This window comes from Perca flavescens, chromosome 1 (genome assembly GCF_004354835.1).
Source record: "Perca flavescens isolate YP-PL-M2 chromosome 1, PFLA_1.0, whole genome shotgun sequence".
NCBI lineage: Eukaryota > Metazoa > Chordata > Actinopteri > Perciformes > Percidae > Perca > Perca flavescens.
Window position 1 is genome coordinate 20550316 of NC_041331.1, and position 16322 is coordinate 20566637.

A 16322-nucleotide genomic window follows, 5' to 3' on the forward strand; every position below is an offset into this window, starting at 1 on the left:
CAGTTAATTACAATCTCTATCAATAAAGTGCGTCCCACTTCAGTGGTCGACATTGTAGACCAAAGAGTCACATCTTCAGACGACCTGTCACTCCAGTGAACGGCAGAATACCAAATCTAGACTAATTTAATGGGGTTGCTCTTGTTTTGAGAACAAGTCAGATAACCAGAGAAGATACACTTTAGCGAGACTAAATTAACCGCTTCAGTATTTACAGAGACTTCATTAAGCCTTGATCCTCTGCTGGTAATTAAGGGCTGCATTATAAAAGGATGGCCTAGCCTCTGTTTAAAAGGAGGACATAGAGAGAGGGAGGGAGGGAGGGAGGGAGGGAGGAAGGGAAAGAGACTGTAAGTCAAAGAGAGACAGAGAGATATTGATTTTTGACAAAATTAGAAAAACTATCTTTCATAATCATGAGCGATGTTCCATACCATGTTTGACAGCAGCAAACTTTTTTTTACCAACTCCCTTCACTGTCTGTCTGTCCCTCTCTTACACACACACACACACACACACACACACACACACACACACACACACACACACACACACACACACAGTAATGTAGTCATAAAATAATTAAATTCCTGCAACTGTCTTTGGAGCCCGGAAATAATAGATGACCCAAGACCACAGTGCTGAATTTGATACACAGATTTTCTCACTCAAAGCACACACACACACACACACACACACACACACACACACACACACACACACACACACACACACATGCCGACAAGTATTTATCAGGAGGACAAATCACATTACTCTTGTCTGGGTATTGTGTCTGGAAACATAATAATCTGCAACTGTCCTAGGACCATAGGAAATTATCACATTTTAGAAAAGAAGGTGGGCACAAATAATCTATATACCAGTAAATTGCCACAATTTGTCTTGTGATATCTCATTGATACATTTGCGCTGATATTATCCAAACACTGAATCCTGAAGCTAAACTGAATGTATTCAGTTGTTTTCAGCATTGAGGCTCCCATTACTGAAAGCATTGTTGTCAGCTCATCCATGACATGCAGCATGTTATATGTCTTTGGGTGACACAGGGGCGTCGGACTGGGGGGGAAAGGGGACTGAGTACCCAGGGCCCTCATGTGAGGAGGGCCCAAAAAGATGCTAGAATGAATAGACGTCGATGCGGTGAGGGGTCCATAGAAAATGCCTTTCTACAAGGCCCAGAATTCTGGGCTATGCCCCTGGGTTGACATAGGAAAATGTACATATATATCTTCCCACTCAAAAGCTAGACATTAAGTTAGAATCCTCAATTATTTAAATATTTGGCTGAGGATATTCAAGTAGACAAGCACTTGGCTGAGATCCCCCAGAGAGATAGGCATTTCTATATGGGCCCTTGTTTTTTTTAGTTTCCAGGATGTGGTTTCAGAAAGCCATTGGGAGAGGAAGAATCATTATTTTCTATATGATATGATAATAAAAGTCGACAGCATCATCTAATTCCCCTGATCATGACACAGATGATGCTGTAGCCTTATATTAAAAGAGGAAGACAGTGCAGCATCTGCCTGAATGCTACTGCTGTATTGGGATAAAATGTTACAGAGATGTCAGACAAAGAGTAAGTATTTAGTCAATTGAGTGATGCGTTGATTGACCGAAAATTTACCAATGACAAATTGATTTGTGTGTGAGTCATTCATCAAGTGAAAATATGTAGTACTTGCTAGTTAAAGCTTCTCAGATGTGAGGATTTTCTTGCTTGTGAACAGAATAGAGCTCAACAGTCCCGCCCCTACTCTGAGAGACCTTGGGTTCCAGAAGTAAATTTCCCATTAATTTCTCCCATTGACGTTTGGAAAAATCCGTATATAAAGAGTTTTGGACCATGTCTCAGGCTAACCAGCTACGACATGACTCATAAGCATACAACATATCATTTTGAGTGAAAAAACAAACAGAAAATCCAAAAAAAAGTCAAAGGTACAAGACTGTGTACACATTTTCATTATCGAGCAAAGGAACTACTCATCCCATAAACCACAGCGCAATGAAGTACTTATCCAAGACATCGCGAATAAAAGACATTTATCTCAAACAAGGTTGAACTTTTGGCGTCTATATGAGCATATACAATTGCTTAGTCATGTCGTAGCTGGTTTTAAGTCTACCATGATTTTATGGCTTATACTCCAATTGTCAATGGAGAAATTGTATTGTATTTTTACTTCCAGAACCCGCTGTGGGTGGGACTGTTGAGCTCTATACCTTTCAGACAAAATACCCATTTGACCGTTCACACATTTTTTTCTGACCATACTTATATAAAATAGTTGGCAAACCTATTTCGTTCACCCGCGACTATAGCATACCGCCCCATGAATGACAACTCTTTTTTAATACCCCCCTTAAGTATATAGTTTAGAGAATATCATAAATCCAAGACAAAACTAACAGAAGCTACTTTAGCACCACAGATAGCGTCATGGATTTATCAATACACAGCACAGTTATAGCCCAATTTATGGTCCTGCATTAAATCTACTCTGTATGTATCAATCATCAATCATTAATCAATACAATTTTATTTAAAGTGTAAAATTACCATTAAACAGTGTTTCAGTGCACTTTAAATTAACGGAACACAGAAATAACAGACAGCAACAAAACAATTGAACAGCATTAAAGCAGTAATAATAAACAATACAAAACCAGCAACATAAGACAATAAGTGAAAAGGTTTGTTTGTGAAGGATGCAGAAAGGATGGTGTGTTATGGTTGGCTGCAGTATAATGAGCAGAGGTGGGTTTTCAACATAGATTTAAAAATGTCAACTGAGTGAGCTTCTTCTTCTAAGATGTAGTGGGAGGCCATTCCAAAGATGAGGGGCACAGTAGGAGAAGGAAAATGCTCTCTACTTTTCCTGCAACCGCTTTCCGACCGTGGTCAGACAGCTCAGGGGATACACTTTGTTTCTTCCTCTACGCCTCCAGAGTCGGTACTTGCTCTGAAGCTAATCCCCATCACTCACACACACTGCCCACGTGCACACACACCAATGCCGGCTCTGCTATTCTCTCAAAGAGAAATGCTAGAATGACACAGACACCAGCACACAAGTATAAACCTCAGGCCAGTTACATAGGCTACGTAAGCTCTGCGTAGAGTCCCTGCAGAACCATAAATCCTGCTTTAGGCTACTGCTATTTCAGAGCCATGGTCAGGGCCATAGATTCTAACTTGCACAAACTCTCTGCATCTGCACTCTCTGCTACTATGTGATGAGACCATGGGCATGCATGTTGGTCATTTTGCTAACAGGGGGGATGGCATCCTTCCTCATGTCACCTACTGCTTATAATACTAGAACTAATGTTACACTACAGTACAAGAACAATGCTGCTTGTTTATTTCCATGTATTATATATGGTGAGCTGGTGAGGATGCTGACCTGGGGGTTTTAGTATGATCAATGCATTAAGACCTTTTTTACAGGATTCCCCTTTTGAAACAAGTCAGCCGGAAACCAATAAAGTGTTTTCAAACAACTCATGGAGCTAAAGTTAGAATAATTAGCTAGCTAAATACCGTCAGCCAATTAAATTGGTCGTCGACAGGACTATGTCTTAAATAAACATGTTCTTTAAAAAATGACTATGAATTTTGAGTGGTAAATCTGCCACCATTATTGTAATCCTTTATATATGTGTTACATGCTTGACAGACGCATAGCAACAGTAGCGGGAGCTTGGAGAAGGTCAATTTTAAGACATAGCACACTAAAATCTGTGACATTATTTATACCAAATGACTTAGTATTGACACAAACAGTTAAATGACAGATAAATAACCTGTTATATAAAAACATCTAATCTCTCTCTCTTTCTCAGTCTGAGAGGGCAAACAAGTGATTCACATTCATTAGAAAACTCACTCAGATATATTGCACATGGCTAACATGCACCTGGCTATATATATATATATATATATATATATATATATATATATATATATATATATATATATATATATATATATATATACTGTATAAGCTTGCTCTCACTATCACTATATATTAAACTCCTAACATTGTCGTTTTTTTCAAGTCTTCCCCTGTGTGCATCACCTCTAATTCTAGCCTGTCATACCACAGGAAGACAGGCATCCTGTGGGGAAAACTGTGCGCACACACACACACACACACACACACACACACACACACACACACACACACACACAAAGACACTGAAAAATGAAGTGGAGACTTTGACATTTGGCTAGTGAAAGGGCTCCTGTCGGCTTTGAAAATGTGTATCCTAAACATTAAACATTCAGGAATGAATACCAAACTGACCTCTGCAAATGTGCGAAGTGGAAGATGTCAAGAACAGATTACATTATGGCAACCATACCCACGTGACTTATGAGTACTGAGGGGAGATACAATTATTATGTCCTGTGTTTCTCATACATATACAACTGCACACACTGACTATGTGACTGGAAATTAATCATGAAAAGTGGGAAATTATTCTCATACATTTAGTGAAAACCACTGGCCCAAAATATTATATTAGTGTAAGTATAACACAAGTGTCAATGATGAATCCTGTATGGTCCAAAATCTGTTATATTTCCAGCCATTAATGTATGAACTCATCATAGAAGACAGAAATAGGCATCTCAAAAGTATCAGTATAGCTGACAGAGTGTGCCAGAGGCTGACAATCATTGTAACACTATGGTATCTATAGCTGTGGCAATGTTTATGTGCAGAAACATTGTTCAGATTTTGGAGGGGAAGTATAATATCAAAACTTCTTCCATAATTTGGCAGATGGAGCTTCTGTCTGTAACAGCATCACAGACCTATGGGTATACATTTTTTTTGCTTTTTGATGCTGTAAATGTGTATCCCAGTGTGTATTTATTGTCAAATTTAAAATAAAATTAATCTATTTGGGGATGTGCAGTGGGTTGAAAACATATACAAACTGTACAGTATCAAGATTACATTTGATTTTTTTTCTATCAGAAAACAAGGCAACAAATTTACATTTTTGCATGAATTTTGAGGCTGTAAATGTACAAATATATATGAATATTTTGAGAAAGTCTCAAAAAAGTAAGTAAAACATGATTATCACTGCCAAATATGTGTTGTAAACTATACAGTATGAATGTTTAGGAGTACAGATAGATCATTCCATTTTCAGTCTTAGTTATCAAGATAAACACTGAAACCAAGAATGACATCTTTTGGTTTAGCCAACATTCTTGCATGCATTTTGAAGCTGCACATGTATACATTTGTAGGTTTTGATTTGGTTTAGAGACTAATCTACTTTAAAAAAGGTTGAAACAGTACCAAAAACATTATTTTTACTGTTTAATGTTTTAAAGTGGTGTTATGTAAGATATACAGTATCAATGACTAAGACAGATACATCTAATGAAACCAAGACTGACATCTCTTGGTTCAGCCTAGAAATTGAAATTTTTACATGCATTTTTAGGCTGTGCATGCATGTCTGAATGCGTTTTCTGTTGCTGTTGTTGTTGTTGTTGTTGATGTTATTGTTGTTGTTGTTGTTTGACACATTCCGGATAGACCCACTGTCATCTAATGTTTAAACCAAGAGACATATTTTGGTTCAACCAACAAATTGACATTGGAGGCAAATAGCAAAACACCTGAAGTCAAACACATTAGTGGTGTCATTATTATGTACAACATAGCCATAAGTGAAGGAATTCCATTCTTTACATTATTTAACTGCAAAAACATTAAGTTACTTTGTGTTTTGCGCGTGGGCAGAGCAGAGGATCGATATTGTTGGGAAATACTTTAAAATGGTCAGATCCACCCTTGTTCGATGTTTGTGTTTTTTAGATGCTCTTTGTACTCACCTTGGTTTGTGGTTCCCGGGTCCGACAGGATACTTCTAAGCAAGAACAAAAACACACCGTATTTCCCACCGGAGCACATCGTTGAGTCAGACACAAGTGCGCTCTGAACTAAAACGCTGCACAGACTCCTAAGTAGATCCCCAAAATGAAAAGGTAAGGAGCTTTAATGAACGACGCTCAGAAATCTTCCCCGTATCCAGAGTTGTTATTTATTTATTTATTTTGCATCCATCCCGAACCCCTCCATGTGGAGACGGGCAGATATACGATGTAAACGGCCAGCCATTGCGCACACAAAAAAAACAAAAAACGACGGATTGAGCTGTAGCAAGTTAAAACATAAATAAATGAATGGAGGATTAGTTGTCTGGAAACCTTAAACACGGACAGGTCCGAATAGACAGTACTATCCCAAAAGCGAACTTCCCCGATGAGTGTTTGTGGTAAAGTTAGTCTGTTTGTCATCTAATGTTTTTTATTCCAAAACAAGGGAATGATGGAGAGAAATGGGAAAATCCCGGAATTCCCGCCTCACTTTCAGCCAGTGCATCCCTCAGCGTGTCTCTGTATCACTGCATGTGTATCTCTCTCTCTCTCTCTCTCTCTCTCTCTCTCTCGCTCTCTCTCTCTCTCTCTCTCTCTCTCTCTCTCTCTCTCTCTCTCTCTCTCTCTCTCTCTCTCTCTCTCTCTCTCTCTCCTCAGAAAAGGGGGGGATGCTCTGGCACAAGCAGAGTAGCCGATTTATTTTACCACAAGTCAATGCGTGATAATCTTACTTGTCTTTGTGCTATTTCTTACTTTACATTACGTAAAACGCGCGGGCCACTCGTTTCCATCAGACGGAATGTGTGGTCTTCTCTGTTATTGATTCAGGGGGAGACAGAAACACTGGGGAGATGGAAGGAAATATGAAGCCATTATTTAAGTCGGTCTATCCATCTCTGTGCCATGATGTAGGTTATACCTGCATTGGATTATGTTGTAGGAATAGTAATGTGTCTGGGCCAGTTTCTATTTATGGTGGCAGGGGAGGAAGGCAAGCAGACAAATAGAGTATAAGTTGATATGGGGCATGGTGGGTTGAAGGTACACACACACACACACACACACACACACACACACACACACACACACATTAATTTATATGTTCCTTTGCTGTGAGTCACATTTAAAGCACACATGATTCATGTACTGTAATTTAATGTTCCTCTTGCTGGCCATATGAATTGATATAACACAAGAGTGATTCATTAAAATTGAAGACTTTTATATTACTTTTATATTGTTGTTTAGGTTTGCAAACAGCCGAGTGTTTTGATACCCGTGGTTTGGTAATTGTTAATACATCTAAAAAATAGTTTTTGTCACGTCCTTAAGTCCAGTTTTTTGAAAGCTTAGAAACCTCTGTAATGCACCACTGTAGTATAACTAGATGTTTTAGTTTTCAAACAGACACAGACGAGGAGGGTAGTGTCATGTTTGTGTATACAGTGTTAAAGGGATACTCCACCGTTTGTTGAAATAGGGCTTATGACGGTCTCCCCTAGCTGTAGATAGGTGGGCCAACTAATTTTTTGTGCATGCATCGTTTTACTCCGGTGCAACACCGGCAGCGCCGCCGCTAGTTAGCCACTTAGCATGTTGTGAGTAAAAGTGAGCCAACAAAAGACAAAAAAACAACCTAATTACTTGCACTGAGACAAAAAATGCATTGGCCCACCTATCTACAGCCAGGGTAGACCGTGATAAGCCCTATTTCAACAAACGGTGCCGTATTCCTTTAAATAAAATCATTTAATAAGGTAATTACTTCACCTGGGGCCCCAAAAAAATAAAGATAAAGGCTAGCCCCTTTCAATGAAGGAAAAAAGGACTCATCTCTTTTCTCAATGCACCTCAGTGGGCACCTGGCATAATACAGCATTTCAGCACCATGGACAGTGGTATGGTGGTCTGGTATTGAGTCTTTGCCTGTGTGGTTGCAAGTGGGTTCGGACATTTAAATTAGGAGTATAGTAGGCACAGAAGTGAGGTTTTTCCCTACTTCCAAATGTTTAATTTAGCTAACAAAATCAAAGTGTTCTGATATTGCTGCTTCAGGTTTCCAGGGACAATTTCCGTTCCCCCATCAGTATTTCCACCCTTTGCTAATATTGGCAGGATATGAGAAAGATAAAAAAGTGGGAATAGATTTTTGACACACACAATTTATTTTGTTGGAACACTTTTGGACTGATTGACTGTACTCATTATAAGCTGACCAGCCTTGTCTTTCTCTCTGCTGTATCATCCGTTTCTACCTGCTGTTTGAAAGACTCTCAGCATGTACCTATTGATTCTAATGGTCACTTTTAAGCCATTTACTTCCTGCAGAGTGAATGGAGCATAACTGCATTCCATATTTTTATTATTCAATTTTTGCCATATAAGCAGTGGGTCTGAATCATTTAGTTTGTCTGTCTTTAGGCATGATTTAAAAGCAGGCAGAATGGGGCCGTCCTCACATGGAGGGGCAGCTCGTTCCACAGTTTGGGGGCGACAGCTGACATTTTTTACACAGTGTGTTACAGGTCTTGGCGAGTACTACTGCATGTGTGAAAAAAGTTATAGAATAGCAGTGTAAGTATAACTCCTATTGTGGCTCCAGAGGGAGCTGTGTGAAATATGATACATTACCTCAAGTGATGTCACTTGTATAAGAAGCTGAAGACTACCAGTTTAAAAATGAGCAAAAGCTTAAAATGAACCAAAGCTGGGGGTGTGGAGTTTGAAAACAGTGAGACCTCTGCAGTAGGCCACTCTTCATCTCTGCTCGAGGCTAGCAGCTCAAGGCTACATTAGCCGTTAGGAGCATAACACACCCAGATCTATGACTGATATCTCTATCATCTAGCATCACTCTCAAGACAAAGCTTTCATGTGAAACCCCACTTGTGTTAATTATCTCAGCAAATGAACGTCACAGGGCTGTAACAGGGGTTTAGGCTTTTGTATTGCTTCTGCTGCACATTTGACTCCTTTGGTAAATCTGCCTTTTGTGTAGTGCTGTTTAGCGCTTCCCCCTTTCACATGCTTGGCATCGTTTTTGTGTTTTGATAGTAGGTTTCTTTTAAAAGTAACATCTACTTAACTTAAAGCCAAAAATACTGCAGTACAACTTTTACCATCTGGCTTTTGGCAAAATAAATAAATGTTAATAAATAATATGTAGCTCTTGGCTGTACAGTAGGGGATCTTTGAACGTACAGTAATGTTTGGTACTGGATAATGTGTTGTAAGTGTCAGGGAAGGCATATTATTATACTCTAATGCATCTATAATATATATGATCTATAATGTAAAAGGGTGTCTTTAGAGTCCTGCTAAGGGGAGAGAGAAGATTAACAGGGATGGTGCACAGCAGCTGCATCATGTGTGGACTGCCAACCAATTATGTTATTGAATGATGGTGAGTGAAGTGTTTTGGCCTTCACTGTCTTTCAATAAAGGTCTAGAATTTGTCATGTCGAAGAGCTATGACAACGAAAAACATGAAGGTCAATAATGAACACAAGTATGTTTTTTAATTAAACATTGTTTAAATCTTGTTATTTTATAATTAAGTTTCTTTAACTTTCATGGTACTGTGTACATGTGGGAACCCTTCAAAAGACAGCAAATGAACAGAAAACAATAAACTGATGAATATGCATGCAGGGGACTTGAATATTTGAGTAGGATAAATTGTGCATATTAAAATCTTTACACTGCTGTTATCAATACCTGTAACTGCAAATTTGCTGCTCCAGATACTGAAACACAGATGCTACGTCACCTGTGTAATGAAGACTTAAGGCTGATTGCCATTTCCACATATCACTTACAAAGACTACACAAGCCCATACATGTTCCAGGTCCCCCAAAGCCACTGCTGTTCTTACACTTCACTTTAGATGGAAATAATCACATTTTCCACATACGCAATTTTGTGAAGTGATTCATAACAGACAGCTTTACTGTGATCGACCCATACAGCACCTATGTGAAATGTCTCCATATGCAACGTGGACCATCAGAAAAACAAAACCTTAGGCCGATGTATGCTTGAAACAAGCTAATTTGAACAGCCTGTGAAGCTGTTCCAAATGGCCTCACTTAAAAAGCCTGCTGCCATGGAGAATGGCAAGATGGAATAATTTGGGATACCAGTGCACATTTACTTTTTGCTGGATAATTAATGGTGTTGCAGATTGTCAGTTTTAGTAAGTTACAGAAATATTTTGGGAATGATATAAGCAGAAAGATCAGTATGTTAACATATCATTAATACAAGTTATTACAATTCATTATGTGGGGAACATGGATGTATGTACCAAATGCCATTGCAATCCATCCAATAGTTCCAGAGGTATGACACTGTGAACAAAAAATGTCAACCAGGTGATTACTGAAGATTACATCACCTGGGGACCATGAATGGTAAACTTCGACGGCTTTCTGTCCAAAAGTTGTCAAGACATTTCACTCTGGACCAAAGTGATGGATCAGGTTTCCTGCAATGCTAGCCAGTGGTGGAATGTAACTAAGTTTAGTACAATTTTGAGGTCCTTCTAATTTCCATCTTATGCTGCTTTATATTATAATATATAAAATATTGTACTTTCTAATCCACTACATTCATTTGACAGCTTTAGTTACTTTGCAAATCTAAATCAACCAATATATTATGATGTATATTTGTACATCAATAATAGTAATCCATTAATATAATAATATGATTCTAAAAGTGGGCCATTCTGCGTAACATGTACTTTTACCTTGACTACTTCAAGTATATTTTCATGCTAAAACTTGCTACTTCTGAATGTTTCTCCCACCACTGATGTTAACATGGCTACAAAACTGAGCATAAAACAGTGAGAAAAATTGCAGAATAAACGGGTAGCTTTTAAAGATGGGCTTTGGAACTGTCGTTCAAGTATAATTACCTCAAAGTAAACTTTAATTACATTAACATGATTCAGAAAAAAGGCCAAATTGTAATTGTGTAATGATCTTCTTAAGTTGCAAAGTGAGCAGAGTGGAAGTGAACAGAGCAGCTGTACCAGTGAGAAGTCTTTCAAGTTAGCCGGACAGAATGACCTGTGAAAGAATAAACCCTCATGAAGTCCTGGATAGGGATTATCACTCTTCAGCTGCAGACTGACTGAGACCGTAAAGAGCTTTAGAGCATCATTTCCTGCAGCCCGTGTACTCTTACACATCTCCTCTGCTGTAGGACACCACACATTGTGCTGCCTGATTATTCCTGAATTGGTCTGCCTTTCAGTCTACATCTTTATTTGCCCTCCACATTTAGAGTACACATCCCTCATCCCTCTCTGCTTCTTTGCCTTGTTTCTGTCCTGTCACACTCTTCAACCTTTCTCATCTCTGTGTTTCGTTCTCTCTGTCTCCTCAGCCTTCATTCTCTCAGCCTTCCTCAACACCTCTGCTTTTCCTTTCCTTTCTCCTTCTCTTCTCCACAAACAACCCATTCCCCTCCTTCAGATCTTCTGCTGTAGCATCAAGCCACCTACCCACGCACTTTTTCTCCCTCCATCCATCTTATTTTGTTATGTATGACCTCTCCCTCTTTTCCTCTCACTCTCTCCCCTCCTCCCATCTTTCTCTCTGTGAATATTTCATGATTTGGTGGCACATTGCTGAGGTGAGGAGCCTTCCTCTGTCTATACTGTAGCTTGCACAGCACAAATATTTACTCGCCTAGCTGAGCTTAGTTCAGTGTTAGTACAGACTAACTGTGTGTGTGTGTGTGTGTGTGTGTGTGTGTGTGTGTGTGTGTGTGTGTGTGTGTGTGTGTCTTATAAGTAACAGTGATCACATGTGGCATAATGCCCCAAGGGGAAAGGACGTCTTTGGTCTCTTCCTATATTGATGTTCCTGCTCCAATTCACACTCTCTGAAGTCTTCTTGGACAGACAGACAGACAGACAGACAGAAAGACAGATAAGGAGAGTCTGGATATAAAGGTAGGATATAGAAGATAGAAGGGTAAAAGGTGTTGAAGTGCAGAAAATGTGGGAGGAGAGAGAGAGAGAGAGAGAGAGAGAGAGAGGGAATCTCACGGTGCCTGTGCATTGACAAATGTCTGTTCTGTTTTGGCTGGCGAGAATGGAGCTCAATTGCAGGTCTGGAGGAACATCAAAACACAATTAAGGGCTGACATGGAACTGGTCATGCAGAAGAGTGAGGACAGGGGAAGAACCGGAGCTACAGGAAGGAGGAGGAGAGCTCGGTAAAGAGAAGGACAAGAAATTGAGATATCCGGGAAGCAGACAGAGACACAATATTTTATTGGGAATGATTATAGGAAAAGCGGAAAGGGAGTTGATAGATGAGGGAAAAGACAATACTGTAATTTAGAAGGTGTGTATTTGTGTGTGAATAGAAGGAAATAGCCTCAGCTCACCAGTTAAGGCTATTTTATTAGTGCTTGGTATTTTACAGACCAGATTTCAGCCTCTGTGTCAATTGGGCTATCCACCACGTGTAACTATTTCAATCAGGAGAAACTTCATTGAAAGGTGCAAATAAGTGTATTCATCACCTGATGCACAAGGTTGAAATGTACAGAGTCTTTGGTGATAGACTCCATCGCTAGGTACATTTTTATAAGGGGTAGAAAGGCCATGAGTAGGCAGGAATATCCCCCCGATGGAGTCTAGACACAGGTGGTGGTGGTGAAGGAAACCTGAACCCTGGATGAATGTTTTGGGTGCGGGGCTTCGGGTGGAGGACCCTGGGTGCTGTGAATGATGTGAATGATGATGACTGGAGGTGAATGGGGTGAAGGAGGGTTGATGGATTGCCTGAAATGACAACTGACTGCGGCAGAGAGGAAAACAGATATTAAAGCAGGGATGCAATGATGTGATTGACTCATGGAAATCACATTCAAATTCTGGCTTGTTTAACTGAAGAGTGAATGCCCAGAATTAGCAGTACCGATCAGATTAGGAAAGAGAGAGAGGAGAATGAAAGCATCAACACATTTTCACTCTCCCGTCGCTTGAAATATGGACACTTTGTCATGTGCCTTTGGCGTTTGTTATTCACGCTAAAAGTCTCCTTTAGCGTCGGGGATGTTGACGTCACTTTTGTCACTTAAGTTTAGGAAAAGATCGTGGGTGGGCTTATAAAATGTATGTTTCTGTGACACGAGGGACAAGAATGGGACACGAACCCCGGTCTCCTGGGTGAAAGTCCTGTGTTGTTTGATCCATCCACCATCCCAACCTTCCTCCTTACGCGGCATTTCGGTCTTTCTTACTACTCACTATCGTTGTTATCTTACAGGGCCGCGGTCAAGCTGCTGCTCTGTCCGGTGCGTTCCATACATACATTTAAGGGTGCTTTTTACATCGTATCTGACGCTGAGAGCCACTGCCCTAGCGTCCGTGTTTTACGAGTTGGGAGTGAGAACCGGTTGAGAGCATAGAAGTCTTCCTGAATGAACTCATGCTGAGCTTCATTTCTCAGTGACCTTGTCCCCAATCTTGTCATCGTGAGGTTGCCACGTGTTCTACCGTCATCCCAGTTCAGAGACCTAAACTTGTGCTCACCAACCACATCTGGCGACCTACACTACAGCCGGAGACACTGTACAGAATCGTTGGGTGGACGGAGAAGCTGTTGTTTGTATTTCAAAAAAATTAACTATTCCTTTAAAGTGGTAAAACTAACGTTCAAGGTGTCAGTGTTGGCATGGACTCCTCTGAACTTGTGTACAATGGTTGGTATTTCTCTCTTCTTTTCTTCAATTCCAGCCAGAGTTAATATAACACTTCCCCTCCGTTTGTTTTGAATATGTATCAATATACATGTTACAATTTCCATTAGTATTCATTCCTTCCAGAATGCATTCTAATTGATATGCTTGAAAAATCTGGATTTGAACTTTTAAGTTTCTGTCTTGTAAAGCTGAAAACATTATCTACCTAAAGACAGATCAGCTTCAAAGCTGTTAAGTCACCGCGAAAAATCCTAAAACTCCTGTAACTATTAACCACAACTCCATTGCTATTAAACGGAGCAGTGAGCATTGAACAACAAAATGGGCCATATGAAAATTAAGTTGCATGTATGTTAAGTTTCATATTTATTCTAGGCTTGTTCTGCCCTTTTGAAAGCGTGTAGTGTTTAAATGATAAACTTTATTTTCCCTCAGGGAGAAGTTTCATTTTAGTCAAAAGCAAAAAGGTCACAATTAACATTTTGTTAATGTGTTTTTTTGATACCCAGGAGGAATTGCTATAACCGTGAAAATAAATGAAGGGGACTGAATAGATACACGCTAAACAATACAGATAACATACATTAAAATCTTTTCTAAGACATTCAAAACAGAGCACTCTTCATGAGTCACCATCATCATCATCACATTGCCAAAAAAGAAATATCACAAAGTTTGAGCAGAAGTGTGAAAACAAGGTGCTTTGAGTTTGACCTTTGTAACATATCGTATTAAAGTGTTTATTGGTGATAGGGTTATACCTTTTGGTGATACCTATTCATATAACAGTAAATCTGCAATGTCTTCCTTCAAGTCAGAGGACATTTTAGGTATTCAACCCTACATCTCCAGTGCGACGAGAAGGTGACATATCAAACATCTAGGACATCAGATAAACTGTGACAACTCCCCCTCCTGCCTTTGTTCTAAAGCTGAGAAAGGCTTTCAGTCGATGCATGACCACATTTGAACACCTGTAAACACCTGTTGTTTTGAGATCGATCTCGGTGGCAGGAGGGGAAGCCTCGATTTAGGGTTTAGGAATTGGATGGAAGCTGTGTCTAAGAGGCCCAGTGGGATGTTGAATCCTTGATTAAGGGATGTGAAAGGCTCCATGCCCTTCAAAAGGGTTATAACAGGTCTGCACACACTATTTATGGTAAGAACTATGGGCAATTCTACATTAATCCATAACATAATAATGTTATGACAAAACTGCACTTTAAACAGATGAAAGTAGTGGTTTGTGTTCAAATATTTGCATACTTATATTTAAATTTTTTTTAGGATCAGTAGTCTGCGTAATCCTGTATAACAATGTCAGTTTATTCAAGCCCAGCTGCACCAGGAAAAACAATACAAAACCTGACGCAATGAATAGCTCCCACACCAGCTCTTTCTCTCTTTTTACACTCTCTCTCTGTGAAGTAAAGGGTCCTGATGAGGATTTAGCTCAGGCCAAGTTTGATAAGATGAGTCAGTGAAACCCATGTATCACTACTCCAGGGAGCTAGATCCTCCCACGAAGTGATCAAGCAGAGAACTTATTTCATCCAAGAATACTTTTTTTCAGGCCTTATGGTGCATGGCTGATAATGCATGATTGGTAAAAAAATATTTTAAAAAAGTATGCTGCAGTTATAATTGTACTTTGCCATTATGGAGCCTTGTTTTTCTCATTTTACTAAAGTGAGTGTCCCAGAGTTTTGCAGACAGCTAAATATTTGCTAAATATTAAACAGAGCGTTTTCTCTCCCCTTCAACAGTTTGCAGGTCTTTTATTTGCATGCTAGCGGCAAATCTCTTTGGATGGCAATGTCGATCTGTCGGCTGTCCACTACTTTGGGCCCTGACTGAAATATCTTAACAACTATTGAATGGATTGCTATAAATGTTTGTACAATGTTTCATTCTCCCCAGAGGATAAACCCTACAGACTTTGGTGATCCACTCACTTTATACTCTATACTCTTTTACTTTAGTGGATTTTAGTGAAACGTCACTAAACGACCATTATTGGAGCGTTGCCATGTAATATAGCATACACATTCTTTTCACATCCATCTCAAGATAATTTGTTAAACTTTGGTGATCCCTTAACCTTTCCTCTAGCAGCATCATCATGTCAACATTTTAATGCATCCAATACTTTAGTTTATGATCAAATACCTTCACAATTACTGATATTTCCATCAGCTACACTTTATTTGTAATGCTATTTAGCAAATAGTAGCATGCTAACAAGCACATTTAAGATGGTGAACATTATACCTGGTCAACATCGGCATGTTAGCATTGCCATTGTGAACATGTTGCTAAGCTAGCATTAGCGTTTAGTTCAAAGCACCGCTGTGCCAAATTACAGCCTCACAGAGGCTCTTAGACTCTTAGCCTGGTTCCTAATAAAAAACAAGTTTTTATTTTCATGTACTCTCTCCATCGCTGTCCATTTGTGATCTAACTTAATACATTTTTGCCATCCTCACACCTGCCACCCTTTGTCTTATATCTCATTGATCATAATTAAAGGTTAGAGACTCATTTGACCCGCTGTGTCTTTCTACTTCCTGCCAGCTATTTCTTCTCCACTAGATCTTCCACCTCATTACCTTTCAGTTAACATGATTAACCTTACTTGTCTTCAAATTGTCTTCA

The 16322-nt window shown here is 39.4% G+C and overlaps 1 protein-coding gene across 3 annotated transcripts in view; it reads right to left on the reverse strand.

Annotated features, from left to right (window-relative positions):
* LOC114554776 (ephrin type-A receptor 6) overlaps positions 1-6399 on the reverse strand; it is a 71230-nt gene extending 64831 nt beyond the window's left edge. For all 3 annotated transcript variants that reach the window (XM_028576814.1, XM_028576808.1, XM_028576834.1), the window contains exon 1: positions 5894-6399. In XM_028576814.1, the coding sequence (XP_028432615.1) occupies positions 5894-5972 (79 nt within the window). In that variant the 5' untranslated portion in view covers positions 5973-6399. The remainder of the gene's footprint in view (positions 1-5893) is intronic.
* Between the last annotated feature and the right edge of the window lie 9923 nt (positions 6400-16322).